The sequence below is a fragment of the Oncorhynchus mykiss genome, chromosome 32, assembly GCF_013265735.2.
Source record: "Oncorhynchus mykiss isolate Arlee chromosome 32, USDA_OmykA_1.1, whole genome shotgun sequence".
Lineage (NCBI taxonomy): Eukaryota > Metazoa > Chordata > Actinopteri > Salmoniformes > Salmonidae > Oncorhynchus > Oncorhynchus mykiss.
Window position 1 is genome coordinate 35180034 of NC_050572.1, and position 16216 is coordinate 35196249.

General features: G+C 48.1%; 1 protein-coding gene across 33 annotated transcripts in view; it reads left to right on the forward strand.

Moving 5' to 3' along the window:
* LOC110487604 (microtubule-actin cross-linking factor 1) overlaps positions 1-16216 on the forward strand; it is a 251689-nt gene that overhangs the window by 154038 nt on the left and 81435 nt on the right. For 32 of the 33 annotated variants that reach the window (XM_036971072.1, XM_036971087.1, XM_036971081.1 and 29 more), the window contains 16 exons: positions 280-439; positions 713-796; positions 1162-1269; positions 1370-1468; positions 1602-1712; positions 1864-1955; positions 2179-2314; positions 4831-10326; positions 10453-12114; positions 12252-12407; positions 12497-12712; positions 12813-12965; positions 13127-13423; positions 14397-14546; positions 14850-15083; positions 15837-16001. In XM_036971072.1, the coding sequence (XP_036826967.1) occupies positions 280-439; positions 713-796; positions 1162-1269; positions 1370-1468; positions 1602-1712; positions 1864-1955; positions 2179-2314; positions 4831-10326; positions 10453-12114; positions 12252-12407; positions 12497-12712; positions 12813-12965; positions 13127-13423; positions 14397-14546; positions 14850-15083; positions 15837-16001 (9319 nt within the window). The remainder of the gene's footprint in view (positions 1-279; positions 440-712; positions 797-1161; positions 1270-1369; positions 1469-1601; positions 1713-1863; positions 1956-2178; positions 2315-4830; positions 10327-10452; positions 12115-12251; positions 12408-12496; positions 12713-12812; positions 12966-13126; positions 13424-14396; positions 14547-14849; positions 15084-15836; positions 16002-16216) is intronic. The other variant, XM_036971098.1, reaches the window with a different exon arrangement.

Here is a 16216-nt window from a genome sequence, read left to right on the forward strand (position 1 = left end):
TAATGATTCACTATTATACAATCTCTTTATTATGCTTGGGAACAGATTTCCCAAAATAAAAATTGCTGTTGTTTTTATAGTCTTATGTCCAACAATGAAAATTCAACAACAAAAAATATATTTGTATTGATTTATTTTAGCTCCAAAAACTTGGGCGGCCAAATTATACCACCCGCGGTCCGCCAGTTGGGGAACCCTGGCATAGACCCATATCACTGATTGGGTACTTTATTGAATGTCGTGGTGTGTTTGTGTGTGTGTATTTCCTCGTTGTTCCAGGCGAGCCGAGCTAAAGGCCCTGGGCTCAGTCCTGCAGCACTACAGAGACGGCCACTCTGCTCTGATCCACTGGATAGAGGAGACCACTGAGAGACAGGAGAACACCCAGCCTGGACAGACTGACAGCAGAGTCCTGTCTGAACAACTGGCAGAACAAACGGTGAGAGGGAGGGATGGATGGAGACCGATAGAGGCAGGAAGACAGATCCGAGGAGACCGACAGAAAGAGAGAGAGAGAGAAGGACTACACAGCAGATAGATATTGGCCCAGCCATAGAGAAAGGTTCATTGAAAGAAAGAGAGATGAACGATAGCTTTGTTTTAAATAGGCTATTGAGACTAATGGCTATTGAAACGAATGGAATGATCTGACTGCGATTGAGTGACTTCTGTAAATGACGTCTATTCTCATGGGCCTGATTCCCCTCCTCAGGCATTAGTAGCCGAGATCGAAAAGAACCAGACCAAACTAGACGAGTGCCAAACCCACTCCAAACAGTACTGCACCTCTGTCAAGGTACAGTACCACAGCACTTTGTCATTGTAATGTAAAAACACGTTTTTGGATGATTGGAAAAGGAGCCCTAAGTAAGCATTTCACTGTTAGTCTCCACATATTGTTTTACGAACCATGTGACAAATAACGTTTTCATTTGATGTCCAAAAATATGATAATTCATGCTAGGTGATTTTTGCAAGTCATACATTTTGAATTGAGTTGGGCTACAAGGTTACTGGATTATAAATACATATGATTGATTGATTGATTGCATACCCAATTTCCAAACGAAATGTCCTATACCAATACAACATAAAACATTTCTTTAAAAAAAAAATCAGTTCATTGTCACGACGTTACATGTATCCATATTTGTCCATCAGGACTACGAGCTACAACTGATGACATTCAAAGCCTTTGTGGAGTCGACCCAGAAATCCACTGTTAAGAGGAGGAGGATGCACTCTTCATCAGACGCCATCACGCAGGAGGTAAGGAGAGGGAGACGATCGGCGCAATCTATTTACAGAAGAATATGTGTCAATGTCTGTGTGTGAAGCCAAGAGCAGAAACATTTCTTTGCCCTTCCAGTTCATGGACTTGCGCACACGCTACACAGCCCTGGTTACCTTGACGACGCAACACGTCAAGTACATCAGCGATGCACTGAGGAGACTCGAGGAGGAAGAGGTATGTCTCGCTCTTTCTTTCGCTCGCTCTCTGTTTTTGGTTTCGTCAACCTTCCTCTGTGTTCCTGGGATTTGTTGTCTGTACCCGCCAATACATTTCTATCATGATGACATGCCCCCCCCCCCCCCCACAGAAAGAGGTGGAGGAGGAGAGGCAGCAGAGGGTGGGCCAGGTGTCAGAGCTGCTGGGCTGGGTCAAGGGCCTCCAGGGCCCCTCTGCCGAGTCATCCATCGCGGCGCAGCAGGTCCAGAAATATTATTAAATGCATCTAGTATCTTATTGAATTGTATTCATCCGCTGGTCTGTCTTGAAGCACACTCTCTTAGCCTATCAAATGAATATACCGGTGTTCTTTTTCTATCACGTTGTTTTAATCATTTGAGTTGTGTTTCTAGGCTGTCGGTGAGCAGTTAGCGGCTAAGAAGGAGGAGGTGGCTCAGGCTATCAGGAACACCCAAGTCTTCCTGATGTCTAAACAGGCCAGCAAGTAAGTTCAGATTTCTCCTACGCACATGCATACCACTGTATAAACACACGACTACTGTATACTCGCTCATTAACATCTTACCTTTATCCACACACCACACACACACACACACACACACACACACACACACACACACACACACACACACACACACACACACACACACACACACACACACACACACACATACAAGTTCAAACTGATAGAAATGTTTGTCCTCTAGGTTGTCCCCAGAGGAACGTGTCCAGGTGACCTCCCAGCTGGATGAGCTGACGGCCACCTACAGCCAGCTGTGTGACCGTTCCACCGCCCGACTGCAACAGCTGGAGCAGGAGCAGGCCAAAGAGGAGCAGAGAAAGGTAGAGCGGATGGAGGGAGGGTGCCCGGAAAGGGGGAGGAGAAGGGAGGTTGCGGCTAGAACCATAAACTCACTAGCGAGTTGCCAATGCGAGCTTACGACGTTGCTGTTCAAGTGTGTTGCTCACTGGCAATGTCTGTCTGCCTTTTTGTGAATTTGAGGTTCTGAAATGGAATAGTGTTTGTGTGCAAGCGAGAGTGTGTCGCATGTTGTGTGTCGCCCGTCACCCCGTGTGCATTTTTTTGACACCCATCATCATCATCACCACCACCATCATCATCCCCCATAGTGAATGTTGTCGACTCATAGACTTGGTTTGCTTCAACAAACATTTTATGTAATTGCATGGAGTGAGCCCCCCCCTCACTTGCACTCGACAACCCGCTTGCAATCATGTCATCCGTCATCACCACCATCATCATCAAACACATCTGCATAATGGCTAGTCTATGGCCCCCTATTGGTGTAGCAGTCGTAGAGCCAAAGAAGTCATGCTACCATTTAGCTATAGTAGCTTTTTGATAGGAGGAGCGCCCTCAACGTCCGCCTTCATGGTCACGAGATAGTCACCCGTCCATATGCTCCACATCACCTCTGAGCACTCATTGGTAGACAATAGGTGTGACCCTAAATTACAATGGTCATTTACTGTCCCCGCACTACGTTCTGTACGCGACCTTGCTACAAAAGCCCATTACTCTTCATAAACGCGCGCGCATACTCATTCACATAGTTCGAAATCCAACCACGCTGTCATGTCCCCCCCCCCCCCCCCCCCCCCCCCATATACATCCGTCCAAATGTGATGGTATGTGTATGTGAGTGTATCAGTGATATATAATGTATGAGAGGGATTGTGAGTGTGTTGGTGTGTGTGCGCGTACCTTCCCACCCACGAGTGTGTGTTCTATGAATGGTGTGTGTGGTTTTCTGGGTAGTTCTATACACTCAGGAAGAATGTACACACGTTGCATCAAATCACTTGTCAGAGAAGAATGTCTAACTGCCAGTGTCGGCTTCGTGTGAGCACCAGAGGCCAGCTACGCAAACCCCCACGTCACCGTTTGAGCATGATGTGTCCAGATCACAGTGTGTGTGTGTATATGTTTGTGCCGTCTAATGCATTAATATGTGTGAAATAATCAGCATTTTGCTTCAAAATCACTAACAGCTGCCAGAAGAGAATCAAGGACATCCTGCTCTCAGCAAAAGGATAACTGTAGTTAATCAGTATGTATGGGGCAGAATCCTATTATCTCTGGTTAAGTTAAGTTGTATTCTGCCACTTAGCCAGTGAGCAAAGAATCAGTCCATTGTGGATTCAATGTCAGTCAGATTTGAGAAAATCCATTTCAATTAACTGTAGTCCAAAGTCAATTGTGCCATAGCTAGAGATGGTCCAAAACCTATGGAGGTTACAGTATAGCTAGTGATGGTCCAAAACCTATGGAGGTTACAGTATAGCTAGTGATGGTCCAAAACCTATGGAGGTTACAGTATAGCTAGTGATGGTCCAAAACCTATGGAGGTTACAGTATAGCGAGTCGCTTGAAATGGAGTGTCAGTCAGGCGAGTCAGGGCCTTCAGGTAGATAGCATGCAGAATCCTAACGCCAAGCTTCTCACCTGTCGCTCTTCAATCTGCCGAGCCCTCGGCATGTTAGTGTTTGCGCATCACGGGCCAGCCCCGTACGGTAAGTAGTGCTCGCTTTCTCTTACCGTTGCTTCCAATCTGACCTGCCTTTTTCTAGCTTTATCTTCTCTTTGATCGGTCTTTCTCTCCTTCCTTTGCTGTTTGTTTTTACCTGGTATATTGGTTCTCTGCATTTCTGTTCTCTATGTAGCCATGCTTAGTGCTTTGTAGAACAGAGGTAAGTGTTCTTGTGCCATGCTGGAAGAGAAATGTGGGTGCAAAAGATTGCCTCCCGAGGGGCGCAGCGGTCTAAGACACTGCGTCGCAGTGCTAAAGGCGTCACTACAGACCCGGGTTCGATCCCAGGTTGTGTCGCGGCCAGCCTCGACCGGGAGACCTATGAGGCGCCGCACAATTGGCCCAGGGTTGCCCGGGTTACGGGAGGGTTTGGCCGGTCAGGAAAGTCCTTGTCCCATCCCACTCTTGCTACTCCTTGTGGCGGCCTGGCGCATGCACGCTGACTTCGGTCGTCAGCTGTACATTGGTGCGGCTGGCTTCCGGGTTAAGCAAGCAGTGTCAAGAAGCTCCTGACCTTCGCCTCTCCCGAGTCCGTAGGGGAGTTGCAGCAATGGGACAAGACTAACTACCAATTGGATACCACGAAATTAGGGAGAAAGAAGGGGGAAAAAACTAGTTTAATACTTGTATCTATTGAAATATGCTTTTATCACCGTAATTATGTCAAAATTATTATTATGACTCTTTGGTAAAGGTTGTTTTTTTTCTTGGTGGATACTTACGGGCTATGGGTTCCTCAACAAAATACTGTTAAATACTTACTGTTAAGTAAGTTCAAATATTCACTTACTTTGTTTCTCTTCACAGAGCCAAGCTGCCATTGGCGGAGTTATTGACCTGGGCACCATGGAAACTGTCCCAGTCTTCCAAGCTGCTCAGCGTGGCCTCATTGATCAGGACACCTGCCATGTCTTATTGGAGGCCCAGCTCACCATGGGTGGGTTATTTCAGCCTGTCTCCCCTGTGAGCCTATCACTGGAAGAGGGCTTCAACTGTGGCCTGATTGATAGTCTCATCAGCCAATCCCTAGCAGAGCTGGAGAGTGCCTTGCATCTTGTCGACCAGACAGAACAACTGGAGGGCCAGCTCCTTCCAGTGGCCGCAGCCATGGAGGAGGGCCTTATCAGAGAGGAGTTGGGGCTGCGTATCCTGGAGCTGCAGATGAACACAGGAGGCCTCAGGGAGTTGGGAGGAAGAAGACTGACCCTGGATAGTGCTGGAGAGATGGGCCTGCTGACCCCAAGGGTCTACACCAAGCTCAGGTCACGGGTCAATCGGCGGGAGCTCGTTGACCCTAACACAGCAGAAAAGCTGAATCTGTCCGAACTGCAGCAGCGCTGTGTCCTCAGCGATGACACCGGCTTGTATCTGCTGCCAGTCAAACAGCAGCCAGGAGGCACCGTCTGCCTCGCTTCCGGCAGGAAGGTTGGGATCTTCCGTGCTGTCCAAGAGAATCTGATTGACAGGCAAGTTACGGTGAGATTGCTGGAGGCCCAGCTATTTGCTGGTGGGATTGCTGATCCCCGTACGGGACGCCGCCTGACTGTGGATGAGGCTGTGCGTCACAATCTGATGGACCAGGACCTGGCCTGTGCCATGCTGACCCGCCAGCTGCAGAGTGGTGGGATACTAGACCCTGTAAGTGGGGAGCGCCTAGGGTTGGAGGAAGCCATCCAGAGGGACCTGCTCTCACCTCATCTGGCCCTGCTGGTGCTTGAGTCCCTCTGGGCTTTTATGGGGATGCTCTGGCCTGAGTCAGGGGAGCTGCTGCCCATTGCAGAGGCTCTACAACAAGGGGTCATCTCGGGAGAGCTGGCTCTGAACATCCTGAGACAACGCCACACGATAGGTGCCCTGTACCTTCCTGAAACCCCCAAGGTCGTGTCCCTGAATCAGGCTAAGGAGGTCCTTGAACCCAAAGTGGCTGAGATTCTGAAAGAGATTCGGATCCCAGATGTGCTACACAACATGAACCAGTCAGGCTCCCCAAATCTAAATCGCCTAAGCTGGGGCTCCACTGGGTCATCCCCTCCCTCCTCACCACCTGCCTCTTCCCCAGAGCACACATGTTTCCCCTCATTTCTGGAGGAGATGGCCCCTGAGGAACAGGCACATCACCGCCTGCTTTTCCATTTAATGACCCACAGTTATATAGATGCACATTCTGGCCAGCGCTTAGTGTTGTTCGAGCCTGAGCTGGTGGAACTTGTCAAGGCTGCTACTGGTCTGATCAATGTGGATCCTATACCTGGAGTGGTGGTGTCAGGGTTGAGTTTGACTTCACAGAGACAGGAGTTTATGGAAGTAGTGCCAATTGTAAGTTTGGTGGATAATCAGCAGACAAGGGAAATCGGAGAGGTCCAGGAAAAGAGTGCAAAATTCAGCTCGTCTGAAAAATATATTTCCTCCAGAAAGATGGTAAAAGAAGCTGATAGTCAAGGATGGGATGGTACATCTGACATGATATTGCAGGCTAAGCAAACTGGAATTCAGGAGATGGGACAGGTAGACGTTGACTCAACCATGATAATAAGTGAGAAGGTAGATGGAGGTGTACATAGAGAAGTAAAAGGTGAAAAGGATGAAATTGTTATTTTTGAAAGTGTCCAGCCCTCAGCTGGACTACCAGAAAAGCAATTAATTACAGGCTCGTATGAAGAGGGGCTGGTAGAGATTGAATCAGAGGGAGCAAGAGATAGAGGTCACAAAAAGACAAAGGATACGGACTCACTCATGGGCGGTACACTTGTAGAAGCCTCAGAAATGTACTCAGTACCATTTAAGACCAAGGCAGAGACTCTGATGCCAACCCAATCTGATGCCAACCCCATTCCACCATCAGAGACTAATGAAAATGAGAGCATGCCTGTGAGTGTTGGAGTTAAACATACTATGGAGGATGCTCAGAGGGTCACAGTGAAGACCCCACCCCAGGTTATGAGTTTAGAGGCAGCAGCAGTGAAGAGTGAGGAGGATGTTGAGCTGGAAAGGTTGACCTCAGAGCTTCACCAAGGGGGTCTACTGATGGAAGGAGGGCAGCGGCTTCTCCCAGATGAAGCCGTGGCTCAGGGGGTCCTCCCTGGACACACTGCAGTCAAGCTGATGGCCAAGGCAGGACTTTTCGGAGGTTTCCTGGATGTCAGCGCATGCGAATCTCTGAGCATGGAGGATGTGATGCAGGAGGGTCTGCTTGACGAAGACCTCATGTGGAGTGTGCTGAAATCAGAGAAGACCCTGGCAGGGGTAGTGGATGTAGAGAAGGGGAAGATTTGTACCCTGAAGGATGCTGCTCAGGCAGGCCTGATAGACTCCAACACAGCTGCTCGGCTCCTGGAGGCCCAGGTGGTCTCAGGGGGAGTGGTTGACCTGCGACGGGATAAGAAAGTGTCTGTTACCCTGGCAGCCAACCTTGGGCTGATAGAGGAGGACCAAAGAGAAAAGCTAGTTGCGTTGGAGAAGTCATACCGTGGAAAATACTCAGACCCAGATTCAGCGCTAACTAAAGCAACGTTGCAGCTGCAAATGGATGGGGTTGTCGATCCCAAAACGAAGTCACCTGTTCCCCTAAAGCTGGCCCTTGAAAGAGGTTTGCTTGGGCAGGAGGAAGTCTATCAAGCCTTGTCCCAGCAAGTGGCAGAGGGTGGCATCGTGCACCACAACTCTGGAGTTAGACTGTCAGTTGCTGATGCTTTGCTGCGAGGTCTGGTAGACCGTGCCATTGCCCCAGAACTGGGGGAGTTAGAGAGAGCATGTCAGGGGGAAGTCGCCCTCTCTTCAAACCCAGATGCTGCCCTCCTCCAGGCATCCACAGGTGCCATTTTGGACCCTGATTTAAATTGTAGACTTACATTGACAGAGGCTGTCTCCGATGGTCTGCTCGATGAGAGCACTGCCAAGAAAGCAATGGTTTCTCCAGGTGTAACACAAGGTTTGTTGGATCCACAAAGTGCCCAAATTGTGCCTTACTCAGACCTTGTAAACCAAGGCAAGATTGACATTAAGAGTGGAAAGCGCTTCTTGGAAGTGAAGCCTTTCAAGGGAATCCAGGATAAACAAACAGGTGAAATCCTGAATTTAGCTGAAGCAATTGCATCTCAACAAGTTGATCCGGTCCCAGCGCTCAGAATGTTGCAAAGCCAGGCAGACACTGGAGGGATTATTGATATTTCCAATGGAGCTAGGCTCCCTCTGCCTAAAGCCTTTAAGAAAGGGCTGGTGGGAGAACATATGGCCAGGCTCATTGCCACCAACCAGGTTCTGAAAGGGGGCTTGTTTGACCCTTCCACGGGGCAGAGAGTCTCTAGCCTGAAAAAAGCTGTCAAATATGGGCTTATATCCAGAGAAATGGCTGCAGAGCTCCAGGGCAACTTGGGCTCCATGGACGTAGAATGTGACGATGAGGATGGTTCAACACCCATTGCCTCTTCAGATGGGACCTATAGTCCTGCAGTCACATTATCAATATCCAGTCCAGACAGCCAAACCAAAATAATTATTGAAAGCTCTGAAGTTATTTCTCCATCCCCACATCCAGAAGAGTTAGAAAAGGGGTATAACCCTTTGATGATCACAGAGGACATTGTAAAGACTCTAGAAGCTGGAACGTTCAAGCAGTCAGAAGATCTGCAACACCATGGCTCTGTACACATTGAAGAAGAGATGGAAGATGGAGAGGTCTCAATAGCCGGGAAGTCATTTGACATAGAGTCAGACCAGTCAATCAATTTGTTGGCTCAGTTTGCAATCAATGCGGAGAAAAGGGTTCAGCGGGCCCTTCAGGAGATGGCGACTCCGCAAGATGTTACTGTTCGACCACCAGAAAATGATATCAAAAAGGAGTCTAGACCTGTGGGGGAAAGTAGTTCAGTCTTGCAGCAGGGGCAGTCTGCTATGGGCAAAGAACCACGGATGGACTCGACAGGGGCCATTGGCAGAGAAGGTAGGGATCAACAGGGCAACATAGATATTTCTACACTAGTTGATAGAGATGAAGGGAAGACAAATGTGGTAGAAGACAGTACTGAGAGTGTGGTGGAGCAAGGTAGAATAGAGGTTGAGAGGGACACAAAGATTGAGGTCACAGAGCGTGATGATCTTGGACATGCATCACCCCCTTCTAAGGAGGCTGAAGGTAAGAGCAAAAAGAAGAGGAAGAATAAGAAGAAAGGAAAAGGGGAGGTTGACATTGAGCAAAGACCCTCAGAAGAAGCTGATATTCAGAAAATGGAAAACAAATACCAGAATGTACAATCTAAGGATAAGGGTGTTGAGTCCACCAGAGGTTATGTTACCCCACAGGAGAAAGAGGAGTCCCTTGTGCAAGATGTTCAATCTGCACTTGAAAGTGCCAGGGCACGGACTGTTGAGAGGTTTGGAGATCCAGAAGATATTGGCAAAGTAAGGGAAGCTTCTGCTGTTCCGCTTGGAGTCATAGAAGATGCTCTTGAGGTAGAGAGAGATGGTACAGAGTATAAGGTCTTTGAGGACCAAAGACGGGTGGAGAAGAACAAAACATCTAAGATACGTATGGCATCAGAGAAGGTTGAACCTGTGACAGAAGAGATACCATCCATCCATGATAAAGCAGGTTCTGAAGTGACAGTAGCGAAGGGTGTTCTCGACAGCTTAGACAAAAAGTCTAAGACACCCATAGTAGCAGAAAAGGTTGAATCTGTGGCAGATGAGCGATCGTCCATCCATGATAGAGTATCCATTCATAATAGAGTTTCTAAGGATGAGCAAATGCGGGAGGGCGAGCACATTGTGGGAAAGAGTGATTCAGATGGGGAGAAGACGGTTTCTCAACAGACTGGACAACAGGAGCATAAGGATAGAAAAGAGGTGGAATTCACTCTGAAAACCCCCCAGGCAGCAAATGACAAAGAGGCCCTTTTACGGAAGGCAAAAGAGAGTATCCTGAGGAAGGTGTTTGGGCGAGGTGTTAGTGAGAAGCAGGCTGCAGATGAGCTAGAGGCACTGCGTCAGGGAGTGGGGAAGAAGGAGAGTTTGGTGACATCTGTAGAGGAAGTTAAGACTGTAGGGAGTCCTGAGGTTTCACCAGAAGAGAGTAAAGGAATTGACAAGAAGGAAGGAGAAAGAGAGAAAGTTCTGCCTCACCATTCTATGATTCCTGTAGCAGCAGAGGAAGTGGAAAAAGCTCTGCCATGCCAGGTTAAAGCAGGAAGGAAAGAGGAGAAAGTTCTACCAGACCAGGCTAAAGGAGAGAAAGAGGAGAACGTTCTACCAGACCAGGCTAAAGGAAAGAAAGAGGAGAAAGTTCTACCAGACCAGGCTAGAGAAGGGGAGAAAGAGGAGAAAGTTCTACCAGACCAGGCTAGAGAAGGGGAGAAAGTTCTACCAGACCAGGCTAAAGAAGGAGAGAAAGAGGAGAAAGTTCTACCAGACCGGGCTAAAGAAGGAGAGAAAGAGGAGAAAGTTCTACCAGACCAGGCTAAAGAAGGAGAGAAAGAGGAGAAAGTTCTACCAGACCAGGCTAGAGAAGGGGAGAAAGTTCTACCAGACCAGGCTAAAGAAGGAGAGAAAGAGGAGAAAGTTCTACCAGACCAGGCTAGAGAAGGAGAGAAAGAGGAGAAAGTTATACCAGACCAGGCTAAAGAAGGAGAGAAAGAGGAGAAAGTTGTACCAGACCAGGCTAAAGGAAAGAAAGAGGAGAAAGTTCTACCAGACCAGGCTAAAGGAAAGAAAGAGGAGAAAGTTCTACCGGACCAGGCTAAAGGAAAGAAAGAGGAGAAAGTTCTACCGGACCAGGCTAAAGGAAAGAAAGAGGAGAAAGTTCTACCAGACCAAGCTAAAGGAGAGAAAGAGGAGAAAGTTCTACCAGACCAGGCTAAAGGAAAGAAAGAGGAGAAAGTTCTACCAGACCAGGCTAGAGAAGGGGAGAAAGTTCTACCAGACCAGGCTAAAGAAGGAGAGAAAGAGGAGAAAGTTATACCAGACCAGGCTAGAGAAGGGGATAAAGTTCTACCAGCCCAGGCTAAAGAAGGAGAGAAAGAGAAGAAAGTACTACCAGACCAGGCTAGAAAAGGACAGAAAGTTCTACGAGACCAAGCTAAAGAAGGAGAGAAAGAGGAGACTGTTCTACCATCTCAAACAGACCAGCTTAAAGAGATGATGCCGGGAAAGAAAAATCAGAAGAACAGAAAGTCTAAGATGCATAGAGTGATAGAAAAAGTTGAACCTGCGACAGAGGAGAAGCCATCCATCCACAATAGAGCAGATTCTGAAGTGAAATCCACACCGGCTGATCTTGAGAACTCAGTCTCTGGGGATGAGCAGAAGCTTGAGGAGCAGCAAGACAGTAAATCAGAGGAGCTGAACAAAATGGCTGCCTCTACCAAGAGTCTTAGTGGAGTTGACGCCAATCAACAAAGATCAACCCACACCACTGCACCGTACCAAATCAATGCACATCTTGAGGAGAAAACTGAGTATATTTCTTTGAGGAGAGAAATTGACCCACATGGCAAGGAAATTGAACAATTTAGGATTGGTACACCTGAGAAAGATGTCCACCTAGACACCCCTCGTGTTATTGACGTTGTGGATGCCTCTCCTGAAGCCCTTGTATCCATGTCAGGTGCCCATCTGGTCAAGGCCTCTGTGGCTCCAGGTACCCAGACTACTAAGACCACAGAGGAAATTGATGCACATCTGGCGAAAGATACTGAGGAGGACAGGTCTCTGAGCAAACAAACTGATCTTCCTGGCAAGGACATTGAACAACTAAGAATTAGTACACCTGAGGAGGCATATTTGGCGCCTGCTACCCAGCCAGCAAAAACTACTGGCAAAGGGAAGAAGAAGAAGCAACAGCAGCAAGAACAACAGCAGGAGCAGAAATGTGACAGTCCCACTGAAACTGAGTGTAAAGAGGAACAGCCCCTTGAGGAGTCTACAGAATCAGGACAGTCCTGGTCTGACGAGAGCCCACAGTCTGATGCAAATGAGATGGTTGAATCTGATACAACAGAGGTACCCGAATCTGATACAACTGAGAGCTGGGAGGAGGAGGATGGAGAAATCCAAGAATTGGAGATAAGGAAAGAGAAGGGCCCAGCTAAGACAGGAAAGGTAAGCAGTTGATGCATTTAGTAGGTGAAAAGCAAATTGTCTCTACTTGATCATACATTATCTGTATTGTGTAACCCAGTAACAAGCTGTCGAATGCCATTCAGACGGATGCTTATCTGACATTCCCTTTCCATCAGTCCTCGTTGCTCCGCCAGGAATTCCTGGAACATGACCAGCAAATTGTGGCTCTGCTCTCTATGGTGAGACACATCGAAGTTCGCCTCAAGCAGCAGCAGCAACAGTCGATTGGTCGCAGTCTCATTGCGCTTGATGACATCATCAAACAGACAGAGGTAAGAGATTTAGTACCTGCAAATGTATGATCTAGGATGTTACCACAATGGAAATCTTAGTTTCAAAATTGACCAACCTTTTATCTCAGACCTTGGATCTAGAACTTTGGGATTTAGAATCCCAGGTCAAAAAGGAAGTGGATGCTGCTGGGCAGCTGCTGGAGCCCCGCCCACAGGAAGTACCACCTCAGCTACTATTGGCCTTGGAAAAGGATGGACGAAGCTTAGCTCGAGGTTACGAGGCTGCCAGAGGGGTTTCAGAAAACATCCTGCAGGGGCTGCGCGCACACAGAGAGGCACATAAGGTAATGGGACTGTGGATTGAAACATGAGATCTGTGTGTTTTTGGTGTTTATCCACTATTGCACCCTTTGCTAATCAGTGCTGTTTGTTTCTCTCTCTCAGGAGGCAGTGACTGGGGAACAGAGGTCACTTGGAGGGCGAGTAGAGGATCTTCTCTTCTGGCTGAAGGAGACTGAGGCACAAATTACAGGAATGGATGGGCAAACCCAGGGCGAGACTCCTCCTCAGCGCACACAACAGCTCCAGCTATGCAAGGTTACCGCTCTCACGCCACACTTCAAGTTTGATCTCGTTACCCTCTTCTTGTGCACTTTCAAGTGTGTAATTAACAACCTAGTTCGGATTCAGCCTACACGTTGCTTCATTTCCAGCTAGTTCTCAGATCATTATCTCTCCTTTCTATCTCCCTTCCTCAGGAGTTGCAGTCGTCTCTCTCGGCCCGCTCCAATGACGTCAACGCGCTTGCCTTTGACATCCAGGTGTTCATCTCAGAGCGGGCTCAGGACCTGGCTCCAGAACAGAGCAGGCACCTCCTTGGGCAGCTACAACAGCTCCAGAGGGGCTTCCACCGAGCCGCTGGCCAAGCCCACGCCAAGACCGACACCCTCGCAGCCCAGAGAGAGAGGGAGGAGGAGAGGCAGCGCAGGCACAAAGAAAAAGAAGAGGAAGAGAAGGAGAGAGAAAGAGAGAGACAGAGTGCAAGGGAGAGAGAGGTTTGCAAACCGCTGGCTATGTTGCGCAGTCCCATTTGGAGTTCTGGAATGCATGTTTAACATTATACATTTTCAATACAGTCAATCATCCGTAATAACATACTTTACCATATAACGATTGTGGTCATGCTATCATTGTTTCAATTCTCACTTTCTATCACTTTCTGTATCTGGCTAACCCTTATCCATACTATTAATCATCTCCATCAAAGCAAATATGCCAACTTCAAAAATAATTCTTATTTTCCACATTTGTGTCTAAATTGATCACCGCTGCTGCTGCGAAGACTGACACTGTATAGGGACCGGTATTACTACTCCCACCACAAGCTTCTATGCCCAATGTGTGTTTGCTCCTCTGCATGTGTCCCTGTATAACACCTGTGTGTATTAACATGTCTGCCTTGCTCTTCCAGATTGCCACAGAAGGAAATACGCTTTCGCCGCCACGGAAAAGGCTAGAGAGTTTTTAAATCCGAGAAGCCTTGCTGTGGCTAGAACGCTTTCCTTTTGTCCTCTTCTCCCCTGTTGTACGACATGGGGAGGAAGGAACAAAGGGGCAAACGAGGACACCGTTTCGTTTGATTGTCTTTGTGTTATCGTTGTTGTTTTGGCTCGACTGACCTGTTGATGATGCTGTGTCCGTATCTATTTGATCTGTCTGGCTGGCTGTGTGAATTCTGGACACATCATGCTCGACGTCTGGCAAAGTGTGACACATATAAATGACATTTTAAAGGGTTTAGAAACAGGCAAGCGTTGCACTTCATGGAAGTATGAATGGGTGTTGAAGAGAAATGTAAAAAGATCTGCTTTTTGTGTGCTCCTGCTCAGCTGAGTGGAAAATGACAATAGGGGTCTGATTCAACGTCGTGGACTGACCACTGTTCATTAGCAAAACGTGCAATATTACTTGTCTCACTCTCTCTCTGCCTACATTTTTCTCTGTCTACCGTCGTCCGTGGCTCTCCAGGTGGTGCAGCAGCACAAAGCAGAGTGCTCACAGAGATTGGAAGGCCTTACAATGTGGTTGGCTGGAGCTGCCAGCGTGCTGGCCAATCAAAGAGCGGGAGCAGAGTCGGGTGACGTGAATGTGCTGCAGCAGAAACAGAGCGAGCTAAAGGTGAGGGAAAACGCTGCCGTTTTTTTTTTCACATCCAATGCTCAAGAAAGGAGATAACGCCTGTGTTGTTTTAGTTGCTCCCAGACTTCTAATGTAGCCCGGTTCTGACCTTGCTAGGTCTCTTTGAGGACCCACAGTTATAGGAGCTAGGCTGCGTTCAAACTGTCCGAGCGTCTTAACACTGTGCATGTATTCTCCTTTCTCTTCACATGCAGTTTTGTATGGCCTGCTCCAGGGGAATATGCCACACTACCTGTAACCTCTCTATATCTGACCCCCCCCCTCTCTCTCCCCCTCCCCCAGGAAGTACAGAAGGACCTGCAGACCAGAGGCGAGGGCGTGGCGGAGACCATCCGCTCGGTGGAGGAGTTCCTGGCGGAGCACGGTGACAGCCTGAGTCCAGAGGACAGGGCCAACCTCCAGGGGGCACTGTCCCGTATGAAGGAGCAGTACAGTGCCCTAACCGACACGGCCGACTCCTCCCTGGCCCAGCTGGACACGGCCATCAGCACCACCGTCCAACAGAACACACAGCGGGTAAGCCTAAAGTAGCAGCGCTGCTGTCTAACACAGCACGTAGATTTTATTATTGCCGTCTATAAGGTCCAAGATGTGTATCTTTATGGATACTGTTTTGAGTACTGAAAAATGACTATGGAAATAGCTACAGTGTTTTTATTTTATCTGTTATTTTATCAGGTAAGTTGACTGAGAACACATTCTCATTTGCAGTAACGACCTGAGGAATAGTTACAGGGGATTAATGAGCCAATTGTAAACTGGGGATGATTAGGTGACCGTGATGGTTTGAGGGCCAGATTGGGAATTTAGCCAGGACACCGGGGTTAACACCCCTACTCTTACGATAAGTGCCATGGGATCTTTAATGACCTCAGAGAGTCAGGACACCCGTTTAACGTCCCATCCGAAAGACCTCACAGGGCAATGCCTGGGGCATTGGGATATTTTTTTAGACCAGAGGAAAGAGTGCCTTCTACTGACCCTCCAACACCACTTCCAGCAGCATCTGGTCTCCCATCCAGGAACTGACCAGTACCAACCCTGCTTAGCTTCAGAAGCAAGCCAGCAGTGGTATGCAGGGTGGAATGCTGCTGGCAATTAAACCAGAGGAAAAGCTCTTTCCTTTTGTGTGTCAATTATGGTGAAGGGCCTTTCTTTCCCTGACTGCACTTTCATTTCAAATATACACTTCACTTTCAAATATACACTCACCGCAGAGGTTATCTGTGCTGTTTGATCACGTTTCCCCTCTATTTTCTTCCCCTATAGGCCAAGGCAGTAGAGGAGCTGCAGGAGACCCGGTGTCAGATTGACTCGCTGCTGGAGGAGCTCTCCTCCCTGAACCAGCCTGGGAGAATAGGAACTGGCATGACTGTTACTGACCACCCCTCCTCGCCAGAGGGAAGACTACAATCACACAGCGACATGCTCCAGGTCAGACATTCTCCTTGCTGCTTATTTACAAAAGGAACGTTTGTTCATGTTGTGGTATACAACTAAATGCACTATGAAACGTAATGCTTCAGAAAAGGGTTCTAAACCCGCCTTTTTAGGTGCTTGGCAGAGGTTATTGAATGACAGTCAACTTGCATCCTTCCTCTCATCTCCTTTCCAGACTATGTGAGATGAGCCCTACCGTTTGGCTCTCT